At 49.3% G+C, this 12,251-nt stretch overlaps 1 protein-coding gene across 2 annotated transcripts in view; it reads left to right on the forward strand.

Annotated features, from left to right (window-relative positions):
- The window catches only part of KIAA1143 (KIAA1143 ortholog), a 42,792-nt gene that overhangs the window by 2,086 nt on the left and 28,455 nt on the right, over positions 1–12,251 (forward strand). For both annotated transcript variants that reach the window (XM_029589696.1, XM_029589697.1), the window contains exon 2: positions 7,234–7,479. In XM_029589696.1, the coding sequence (XP_029445556.1) occupies positions 7,372–7,479 (108 nt within the window). In that variant the 5' untranslated portion in view covers positions 7,234–7,371. The remainder of the gene's footprint in view (positions 1–7,233; positions 7,480–12,251) is intronic.

Genomic DNA, 12,251 nt, shown 5'->3' on the forward strand with positions numbered 1-12,251 from the left:
GTAAATCGTTGTGATATATATTTTACAGGAACATCGGTATAGAAAAGCTATAAAATAAATAAATAAACCTGCAGTCCTGACTGATTGAGGTGTTGTTGAGGAAAATTTGCTCCCTGATGTGCCAGGTTCCTGGACAAGGGCCATCCCTCGGGTGGAGCCGGGCAAACGGGGGGGTTTGGATACCCCTGTCTAGTTCAGCCCGCATCTCCAGGACCTGGATAGCCAGTGGTCTGGCTCCCTCAGTGGGACCTGAAGCCGGCCAGAGCACCTTTCAGGGAAGTACCCAAATTTTTTTCTATGGGGACTAATCTGGGGTGTATGTGCCTTTAATTTGATTTTAAAAAAAGACCTGCTTTGCGACTGAGGCAGCTCATGGTTCGCTGAGCTGCCTCTGAGTACAGGAGCCTTGGGTATCGTCGTGGGCGGGTCCGGAGGTAAGCAGAGGATCGGGGATGGATAGCAGAGGCAATTTCTCACCTGGCGGGGGGGGTGTCGATTTGCCGTTTTTGCTATTTCGGCAGACCAGGCTGCACGGCCGTTGCAGCACATGTTTTTTTCTGCCGACTCAGAGGCCGGTCTTTCGCGCTGGCAGGCGTTGCAGGGGGAAGTGCGCCCTCCTCTGTTCCGTTCTTGGCCGCGTGGTGCGCCCCTCCCCTGCACGGCTCGGCTGTGTTTTTCCTAGGCAGACACTGCTGTTTTTAGTGTTTTTAAAATAAAAAATAAAGAAAGATACAAATGGCAGATTTACAGCAGGGAGAAGCTGCCAGACGAGTGGAGGCCAGGTGGCCTTTCTCAGTGACCTCAGCCTCTGCACGGATTGTGCAGGAGGGGGCATCTGAGCACAAATTAAAGCCGCGGAGACACTCCAGGCCCGCAGCAGGGGGTCTGGGAGCTCAGGAGGGAGAGACGATGGCTGCTGAGACAGCACCAGATGCACAGCCGCCCCATGGTTCCGGGGGGTTCGCACCACCTGTTATTCCCAGAGCATGGCCAGACTCTGAAGATCAGGGTGTCTCGAGTCCGAGCAGCCCCAAGCATCCCTCGGGCACCCCGGAGGGGGTTTTCACCCGAATTTGTGCTGCTTCTACATGATGCTTTCCTGGCTAGGCAGGCAGGCACGTGCGATCAGCAGAAGCAGGGTCCCCCTAGAGCATCTGGGTGCTCACGCCTACCATCTTGGGGGGGATCGCCCCGCGCAAGAGGAGTCAGATTCAGAATCAGAAGACTCCCAGGAGGAGAATGTCCTGTCCTTGGGAGACGATCAGGATGCGGATCCGGCAGGGGACCCTCCTCTGGACCCCCCTAGATGCTAGATTGGATCAGGGGGGAGCGGAGATTCCAGAGGCGGAAGGCGATGATCCACACGTGATTCGCCTGTTTAGGAGAGAGGAGCTTCACCCACTCATCCCCAGGTGTTGGAGGAATTGGGAGTCAAGCTTACTCTAGAGGATTCGGATGCGAAGGGAGTTAATCTGGTGCTAGATGGCCTTCGGAGACCTCCCAGTACAATTCCAATGAAGATCCAGAAACTGATTACCAGAGAGTGGGACTCCCCCAACTCGGGGTTGCACGTCGGCAGGGCAATGCCCAAGCTTTATCCGCTGCTGCAGGAGCATTTGGATGCCCTCAAGGTCCCGAAGGTGGATGCGGCGGTCACCCAGAAGACTAACATCCCAGTGGCTGCAGCCTCCGCTCTGAAGGATGTTCAGGATCGGAAGTTGGAAGTGCACCTCAAGCAAGCCTTTGAGGTTCTGGGTCTAGGCCTACGTGCGGTGGTCTGTGCGAGTCTCATGCAGTGGGCCTGTTTGTGTTGGATTCAGAAGCCGCAGCAGCAGTCGGCCTCTGGTACTCTGTCCCCAAAACAGGCAACTCGCCTGGAGGCGGGAGTTGCCTATGGAGCGGACGCCTTATATGACCTGGTGCTCACTACGGCCCGTGGTATGGTGTCGGTGGTGGCAGCTAGATGGCACTTGTGACTGCGTAATCGGTCGGCTGATCTTTTGTCAAAGTCACAGCTCTGTAATTTGCTCATTCAGGGGAAACTGTTGTTCAGTGAGGACTTGGACCACTTGATAAAATCACTGGTTGAGACAAAAGGCAATCGACTGCCTGAAGATAGGAAGTTGGGTCATAAGCCCTTTTCCTCTCGGCCTCGCTTTCGGGAGGTCAGGCGTTTTCATCCGGCGAGAGCTTTAGGAGGCTCAGGGGCACGACAGGCTTCGCATAGACAGCAGTCCTTTCAGGGAACTGGAAGGTCTGCAAGAGTCGGGTCCACCCAGGGGGCAGGTGGCAATAAGTCCTCCCAATGAGATCCGGCAGGTCCGCACTTCGTCTCTGGTCATCGGGAGCCGGCTGGCCCGTTTCTACGAGGAGTGAACCAAGATTACATCAGACCGCTGGGTGTTGAGTGTGGTGAGCGAAGGGTACGCCTTACAGTTTTCTCGTCCACTGAGGCCCGCCTTTCTGGAATCGCGTTGTCTTTCCCAAAGCAAACGGGCAGCTGTCCAGGAAATGCTTGGTTGTTAAGTCTGGAAGCGGTGGTGCCGGCGCCCAAGCGGGTACTAGGCCGGTATTCCATCTTTTTTGTGGTGCCAAAGAAGGAGGGCACCTTCCGGCCTATTCTGGATCTGAAGAGGGTAAACCAGATTTTGAATGTACCGCGCTTCCGGATGTAGACATTGCACAGTAATTACGGCAGTAAGGAAAGGAGAGTTTTTGGCGTCCCTGGATCTCACCGAGGCTTATCTCCATATTCCCATCCGGCAGGAACATCAGCAGTTCCTCAGGTTCATGGTGCTGGGACAGCACTATCAGTTTCAGGTGCTTCCCTTCAGTCTGGCCACCTCTCCGCACACCTTTACAAAGGTGATGGTGATGATGGCCGTGGCCCTGAGACAGGAGGGATTGTTGGTACACCCTTACTTAGGCGACCGGCTGATCCGGGCAAAGTCTCTGGAAGAGGGGGTACAAGCGGTAGACCGAGTGCGGTCCCTCCTGGAGTCGCTGGTTTGGATCATCAAAGTTCAGAAGAGTCATCTGACGCCCTCGTGGTCCCTGGAGTACTTGGGGGTCCGTTTTGACACCCAGCGAGGCAGAGTGTTTCTCACGGTCAACGGGATGAACAAGCTTCAGGAGCAAATTGCTCATCTCCTGCGGCTACCGATGCCAAAAGTCTGGGATTACTTACAGGTCCTGGGCTCGATGGCGTCTATGTTGGAACTGGTACCATGGGCCTTTGCTCATTTGATACCCCTGCAGAGGGCGTTGCTGTCTTGTTGGAGTCCTCAGTCACAGCAGTACTTTCTGTCTCTGACGGAGGTGGCGAGGGCCAGTCTAGCCTGGTGGATGATGCACAGCAACCTGGAGAAGGGAATGCCTCTCGAGGCCCCGGATTGGGTGGTGGTGACCACAGATGCCAGTCTTCGGGGCTGGTGGGCGGTTTATCTAGGCAGGTCTGCGCAGGGCCTATGGTCGACGGAGGAGCAGGCGTGGTCCATCAATCACCTGGAGATGAGTGGTGCACAGGGCTCTGGTGGAGTTTCTACCCTTAGTCCACCATCGGATGGTGAGAGTTTTCTCAGACAACTCAAGCCCGGTGGCTTACATCAACCATCAGGGGGGAACCAAGAGTCCTGCGGTAGCACAGGAGGCTCAACTGTTGTTCGAGTGAACAGAGCTCCATCTCTAGGGGATCACCGCTTCTCATGTGGCAGGAATCGACAACGTCCAGGCGGACTATCTCAGCCAGCAACAGTTGGATCCGGGGGAGTGGGAGCTCTCTCTGGAAGCATGGAATATCCTTTGCGATCGGTGGGGAACTCCCCAGTTCGATCTCATGGCCACAAGTCTCAATGCCAAGACACAGAGATTCTTCAGCCATCGGAGGGAGTCTGGAGCGGTGGGGCTAGACGCCCTGGTGTGTCCGTGGCCGACTGGCATTCTGCTGTATGTCTTCCCTCCTTGGCCACTGATAACAAGAGTACTCAGACGGATAGAAGCTCATCCAGGATCCGTTGTAGTGGTGGCACCGGAGTGGCCTCATTGTCCGTGGTTCACGGATCTGCTTTGTCTGGTGGTAGACGGTCTTTTGCATCTGAACCATTTCCAAAATCTTCTGCGGCAGGGACCCATATTTTCGGATCGAGAGGTTCACTTCTGTCTCGCGGCCTGGCTTTTGAGAGGAGGAGATTGCTTGTAAAAGGGTATTCTGAGTCCGTAATTGCTACACTTCTGCAAGCACGACGTCCTTCTACCTCTTTGGCCTATTCCAGGGTATGGAAGGTATTTGAGACCTGGTGTGGGCAACAGGGCTTAGAGCCTCTTCAGGCTTCTGTTTCCCACATTTTGTCCTTTTTACAGGTGGGCTTATCCAAAGGGTTGGCCCACAGTTTTCTTCGTGTCCAGGTTTCAGCCTTAGGTTGTCTCAGAGGTAAGGTGCAGGGGAAGGCCTTGGCTTCCCATCCGGATGTGGTTTGGTTTTCTACGACGAGCCAAGCATCTTTGTCCACCCTTGCGTAGTGTTTGTCCGGAATGGAATCTCAGTCTCGTGTTGAAGGCTCTTTGCGAGGATCTTTTCGAGCCTCTGAGTCGCACGTCTTTGAAGACCCTTAAGCTGAAGGTGGTCTTCTTGGTCGCGATATGTTCGGCTAGGAGGATTTCAGAATTGCTCTTTCTTGCCATGATCCGTTTCTCCAGATTGCGTCAGACAAAGTGTCTTTGCGAATGGTGCCTTCCTTTCTCCCCAAGGTGGTATCGAGCTTTCATGTAAACCAAACAGTGGAGTTGCCCGGGTTTCCGGATTGGACTCGGGATCCCTCGATTGGACGTGAACTTCAACTTTTAGATGTGAGACAGGTTGCGGTACTTGAAGGTTATTAATGCTTTCCGTCGCTCTGATCATTTGTTTGTTCATTTCGGGGGACCAAAAAAGGGGGAGAAGGCGACCAAATCATCGTTATCCCTATGGTTAAAACAAACTGTCTCTGCAGCTTATGTATCCAAAGGAAGAGCAGTTCCAGTGGGTCTTAGAGCACATTCGACTCGAGCACAGGCGACATCGTTGCGACCATCGCTGCCTGATGTCTCCACTCCGCCCTCTTTACCTCTGTGGCAACTCCCTCCAGGTCTGAAGGACGGCTGGCTGCCGCGGCATCTCCCTGCCGTCTCTCTCAGGCGTCCCCGGACCGGCTCAACGCTGCAGATACGCCATGTTGCCTGAAGCCTAGAGCGCACGCGAACCTCAGGGGCGTCCCCCTGAGATGACGTCATCAGCGACCGATAGTTAAAGGTCTCTTGATATCGCTAACAAACTGAGCAAGGGTTCGGGTTAGGACAAGGTTTACTCTTTTCCCTGCCTAGGACATGGTTTACTCTTTTCCCTGCCTAAGCTACTTTGCCTCCTCAGACTTACCAGAGGTACCCGCTCCTCGGGGGCCTTGCTGTCTCTCTTTACTTTTCAGGATACAGACAGGAACCGGTACTCGCTCCTCAAGGGCCCGCGTTCCTGACTATCTGCTGATTCTCTTCTGCCTGAAAGTCATCACTGCCTACATCATTGTGAGTTACCATCGCTCTCTCAGAGCTTTCCCTGGAACCAGATACCCGCTCCTCGAGGGCCTATCCTTTCTAGCTCCTGAGCTCCCTGAGACCAATATGTGAGTGTTGTCATCTAGTTCTGTTCATGAACTCTGCATACCCTGCCTACTCACTGTCTACACTTTCTCAACAGCTCAGCCATCCAGGGATCGCTGTTCCAGTATCTGAGGGACTTCAGCCCTGCCGAGCACCACAGCTCATTACTGCCACCTCTGGTGGTTTCAAGACCTGTTTAATAAAAGAACTAATGTGTGTCTGTCTCCATACTCTAAGCCTAGCTGGTGGTCCCTCTCGGGATCTTCCCCCAGGGGCGTGGTCATCTGCCACTGGCCCAAGGATCCACCCACTACTATCTCCGCCTACAGAATACATCAGATTGCTACTCCTATCTGATTGCTCCTCCATCTACATAGCAGATTATGACAGTCGTGGGCTGAGTGTCAGTTAGTGTCTCCCCAGGAGATCTGTAGAGCCGCATTAGGGTTTGGATATGCGGGCTCCGGAGGCGACCCCTTTTGGGGAGAGTGTTCTTCAAGCGGGTCTTTCGGGTTCCCGCCCACTGTAGGGAGGCTTTGGTAAATCCCATTTGTCTGAACTGATCTGGGTATGTTCAGGAAAGGAAAATTAGTACTTACCTGCTAATTTTCGTTTCTGTAATATCACAGATCAGTCCAGAGGCCTGCCCTGAAGATCTATGCCAAAAGGCTGCTATATATTGACTGCAAAGCAGGGTTGTCATTGTGTTGGTCAGAGTTTGCTGTTTTTAAATTGTTTTTTAGCAGTTAGACAAGGGTATCCAGTTGGAACCTCGTTCGCCTTTTAAATTAGGTTTTACTTATCTTGACTTGGGTATTGATTAATACTGAGGGACTGCAGGTGGCACTCTTGTATATGTGGCAGTGCCCAAAGTTTTGTTCTCTACCTCCATCTGCTGGTAGGGATGAATAAAACCCATTTATGTGGACTGATCTGTGGTATTACAAGAACAAAAATTAGCAGGTAAGTCCCAATTTTCCTTTAGTCTTTCTCTGACATAATCTGTTGTGTTACTATGTGATATTAATGTTCAGAGAAGCCTTGCCCTTGTGCCTAATAAATTGATCAGGCTAGTAACACTCTGTGTAGTAGCTGGCAAGAGACTGTTGTAAGTTTACATATAGATACTATTGGGTGGTGATGAGGTAGGGAGAAAGAGGCTAAATACTAAACTAATGCATCAGTGGATTTTGAACTTATCGGTGTTGTCCTCTCCTGCCATACATAAGATACACCCTGCTTAGAATACATTAGGCAGCAACAGCACCAGCAGTTAGTTATTAGAAAGATAGACCTCTCTTTCATAACTCTTGATCAGCACCAGTAGTTCTAACAGCAAACAAGCTCTTAATGTCCCAGCACTCAGTCAGTGATAGCAGAAGCATTCAGGATAAGTTCTTTTAAGCACTGTTTTCTGCATAAAATCAAATCCAGTTTGTTTTGTCGTTTACAAAGCATTGTTTTTTTGTATGTATTTTTTTGTATCATTTTTCCATCTTCCTGTATGTTTGTGATGTACGTTTTTCCATTTTAGCAGTATATGATAATTTCTTGTAAAATGCAATAATTTTGAAGTTCCTGTATAATTATTTTGTGTTTCAGATTTGACAACATTGATTGGGAGAGGTGCTGAAGGCTTCGCAGATCGAGGGGAGGGAGCGGGGTGTTATGATCTTGTTTGTGCAACTTTTGAATTTGTCCGGTTGCTCCTCACCCATCCTCCCTTCCGGTTAAAGCACGATGAGTAAAAAAAATCAAGTTGCTTATGTCCGGCCACCAGAGCCTTCCTTCCTGACTCAGTTTAAGAAGAAGGTCGGATTCCAAGAGGGACCGACAGTGGATACCAAGGTAAAGGAGATCTGCTTTCACTTCTCACCAGACCCACCTAAGAATATTGACTAAATAGTGTTTCCCAACCCTCTCCTGGAGGCACCCCTAAGTGGTCTAGTTTTCTGGATAACTGTAATGAATATGCATAAGATAGATTTGCATACACTGGGTTTCCAATGTTTGCATATTTCTCATGCATATTCATAGTAGCAATCCTGAAAACCCATCTGCCTAGGTGCACTTCCAGGAGAAGAGTGGGGAACACTGAATTAGATATCCTAATAGAGTGAGCTTTCAAAATCGATATACGGGTCCTTTTAGCAAATGTGAATTTTTCTTATTTGGGACAATTAATTAAATTATCAACCTACAAAGAATCCAGTTTTCTCCTTCATCAATACAGCCACTGGTGTTCTACAATATGGATGATGACCAAGCATTTTAACACACAAGGTCAAAAGAATAATAGGCAGTGCCTGAAAGGTTTGTTTTTCATTATTATTATTATTATTATTATTATTAAATAGTAAGTATCCTTTCTGTTGAGCATATTCAGTATTATGCTTTAAAATTAAAATATGCTGAAGTGATTTACTGACGTAGGGAAATTCACTATACTATGACGAACTGCTTTAGTACTTTTAGGGCAGTGAGAATGCTAGAATCTCCCTAGAGCAGGGATTTCCAACATTTTTTGCGTGTGCAGACCCCTTTTCAATCTCCAAAAAGTTTCAGAGACCCCCAAGCCCATCTTCATTACTCCGTACCACCACTCGCCTTAACTACAGCTGCCCCCTGCTGATCTTCCAATCCCCAGGGCTATATTGCCTCTCCGTCAAGTCTTCTATCCTGCTGTTGATTCTCCCAGGAGTAGAGCTGCAGGAAGAGACTATTATTTTTTCCTGCAGACCTCTATGATAGTCTTGCAGATTACCAGGATTCAGTGGACCACAGGTTGAGAGCCACTGCCATATTGACCCCACTGCCAGTCAAATTTTCAAGACATCCATATTAAATATGTATGAGAGAAATTTGCATGCATTGTGTATACAAAATTATCTCATGCATATTCACTGTGGATGTCCTGAATACCTAAATTACTGGGATCAATAGGACAAGTTTGGGAACCTCTGTTCCAGCAAGAGATACCATAAGATACCTCATGAAAATGCGTTAGCTTCTTACTAAAGAGAAAGACAGAAATGTCATGTAGGCCATTGCGGTGGGAGAATTGGGGTATGACCTACATCATAACTGTCAAAGACGGAAGATACAATACCATACCCTTACACTCTCCAGCCCATTCTGACAAAATCAGGGTGGACCTTCTTGACTGAAAATAAAATGGCTTGAACTAGTCTCATGGCGCCTTGCGCTGCACCGACGGATATTTGGTCTCATTGCAAGGTGCAATGAGATGATTCAATTTATCAAGTCATAATCGTGTCCGAACGAGACAAGATTTATTACCACTGCGGATCACCTACAAATAATAGTAGGTTATGAGGTTAAATCCACCTCAACAAATTTGAGTCCAATGGATGTTTAAGCCCCTGAGGCAGTAGCTGTGAAAGCTGCGAAACTCGGCCTGAGTCGGGCAGTATATTTTAAACACGTCTCTACTCCAATAAAGATTTGAAAAAGACCCAGGCATCTATCTTTTTTGTTTTCCTAACGGCTTTTTTAGATCGCCTACCCTTTTGTTTCTTGGATCCAGGCAAACTGTGAGGACTGCGGCCGCATGTACCCAAGAGCGCAGCGTCAGAGAGCTGCCAGAATTCAGCAGTTGAAAGCAGGACGATTGGGCTCTTATGCCCCTTCTGAGGCCTCAATAAGATTCTCCCCAGGCCCAAAGAGAGTCCCCCTCTCACAGATGGGCTTCTTCTGTGGACCCTTCCCGAGTCAAAACATCCATTGTCGGTGCCCCGACAAAAGTCGACACAGGGCGCAGGGGATGCGTTGATAGCATCGTAGCCGCATGCTACGCAGACGCCATCGACTCACCGGCACACCGAGGCTCATCGCGCCAACTCTCATCCGACGCATCGACCCACCTCCGGAGAGACGGTGCGTCGCATAAACATCCTGCCGACACACCATTGACGTGCATCGGTGCAGGTCTGATTCCGCCAACTCTGCCAACGCAGCCGAAACCTAAGAAACACACAACTGGTCATAAGAGGCCTAGAGATGTATCACCTCTCCTAGTAGTTGATTCTGACCGGGATATCTCTCCTCCAAGATTCTTGGGCAGCACATCATCTTCCCCAGACACACTTTCCAGACTTTCTGCAGTGTCTATATGCTTTACAGACTCTGGTCTTCAAGAACACCTTCCTCGTAAGGTTGTCCAACCTGATGAAAGGGTAACGCGCAGCAAGGGCCCCAATGCAGCTACGCTCATTGCTGCCCGTAACGGACCCAACACTTATTCCTTCTGCTTCGAGATTAGCTTCACTAGCTATCTCCCAGATCACCACAATATTATCCCAATTTTTACAATCAGTGGAGCAGTCAAATCAGCCGCAACTACATATTCCAGCAGTTCCAGAAGACCGCTCTATTCCGGGTCCAGCTCCAAAAGACCAACCACAAAGGCCTTCATAGCCAGTGGAAGATATCCTACACACGTTTTCCTCATCAAGCTCATCAGGCTATCCATCGGACCCAGCTGAGGTCCCGCCTGAGCCTGCCTCTCCACCAGAAGACCTTACCTATTCCCAGTTCTTGGAAAAGGTAGGTTTAATGCTCAATATAGAAATGAAGCAAATGCTAGATCCATTTCAGGAAATGTTAAGGATCTTGAACATTTTTGATAATCCCAGTGAGCCGACAGCAATTCCTCAACGCTCGGTGCTGAATGCAGTGATGGAAAAAGCATGGGATACCCCTCTCTCTATTCCACCAACATCGAGAGAAATAGACTTTAAATACCGCATGAAGGACTCCCCCTTCTACTCAGCATTCAACTCCCACATAATTCTATAGTGGTTGAATCTGCGATGCAGAAAGCAAGGAAGTCATGGCTACACTCGAACACACCACCAGCTCAAGATACTAGATCTCTGGATGACTTCGCAAAGAAAATGTTTCAATCCAGTATGCTAAATGCAAAAATTCAAAACCATCAATTTTTCATAGCACAATATCTATTTGAGAATTTGCAAGCTCTAAAGCCGCATTTACAGCAGGGATCCCCGGAGGGGATCCCTGCTGTAAATGCCTCCTTCGATCAGTTTATGAAGGATTTGAAATTTCCTCAAAAACCTCGGCGAATGCTATAGCAGCAAGGAGGCTCGCATGGCTCAGATCCAGTGGCATTAGGGACAACGTACATGATAAGTTAGCCAATCTTCCATGCATATGCCCACATACCAATGCACCCCAACTCCTGGTGTTACCTCTATTTCCAGATGGACACCCACACTTCCAGTAAAAAGTTCTTCCAATTGGCCTCTCCTCTGCCCCCAGAGTCTTCACTAAATGTCTAGCAGTACCGGTGGCACACCGCCGTTGACAGGGGGTTCAAATATTCCCTTATTTGGTTGATTGGCTTCTAGTAGCACCCAACCAGACTCTCTTACGCGACAATCTACTTTGCACTATTTCTTGCCTGGACAATCTAGGTCTACTAATTTAACTACGAGAAGTCAAATCTACAGCCAACAACAAGCCTTCCAGTTCATCGGGGCCTATATCGACACCATTCAAGACAAGGCGTTCCTGCCACACCCATGAGCACTAGCTCTCTCCACACTATCTTCAGTTCTGCTTCACAGTACAGCTGTTCCGGCCCGCTAAATTCTAACTATGCTAGGACACATGGCAGCATCTATCTGTGTAGTCCCACACACGCAGCTGCACATGCGTCGCTTGCAATGGGGTCTCAAAAATCAGTGAACCCAGTACCTTCATCCACAGTCGACTCCCATCACCATAACCATCAGCATGAAAACAGACCTGCAATGGTGGCTACTCCCATCAACATTAATGACGGGATCACCCCTACTACCCCATTGACATCAAATAATACCACAGATGCCTCTCCCAAAGGATGGGTAGCTCACCTAGACCACCTTCAAACTCAGGGACTATGGTCCATGATGGTGCGCAATCTACACACAAACCTTCTGGAACTTCAAGCGGTACGAAACGCCCTTCGAGCCTGCAATGGAAAACGGTGATGATCCGCACAGACAACCAAGTGGCTATGTTTTACATAAACAAGGAAGGAGGGTCAGGTTCTTGGAACCTTTGCAGGGAAACAGTCCAGATCCTGGAATGGGCTCACAACAGATCCATCTCCCTGCAAGCAACTTACTTACCCGGAATCAGCAATTCCAGAGCAGACAAGCTGAGCAGAATATTTCACCCCCACGAATGGGATCTACATCAAGAGGTAGCGCATCGCATTTTCTCCACTTGGGGTCTCCCTTGCATCGATCATTTCACGGCAAAGCGCAACAGGAATGTGAGGAAGTTTTGCTCAGTGTATCCAAGCCCACACCAACAAGCTCAGGACGCGTTCCTCATAAACTGGTCTCGAGGTCTTCTGTATGCGTTCCCTCCAATACCACTCATCTCTTGCACAGTCCAAAGATGCATTGAAGACCAGGCAGATTTGATTCTCATCGCGCCATCATGGCCTGATACAGTTGTCAATGCACAATCCAATGCCCCTAGGCAGCATCCCTCAGCTGTTTACCCAGGAGAACGGATCACTACTTCATCCACTTCATTCATCACTGCACCTCATGGCATGGAGATTGAAAGGCTCGCTTTCCAGAACT

Source organism: Rhinatrema bivittatum, chromosome 2, assembly GCF_901001135.1.
Source record: "Rhinatrema bivittatum chromosome 2, aRhiBiv1.1, whole genome shotgun sequence".
Lineage (NCBI taxonomy): Eukaryota > Metazoa > Chordata > Amphibia > Gymnophiona > Rhinatrematidae > Rhinatrema > Rhinatrema bivittatum.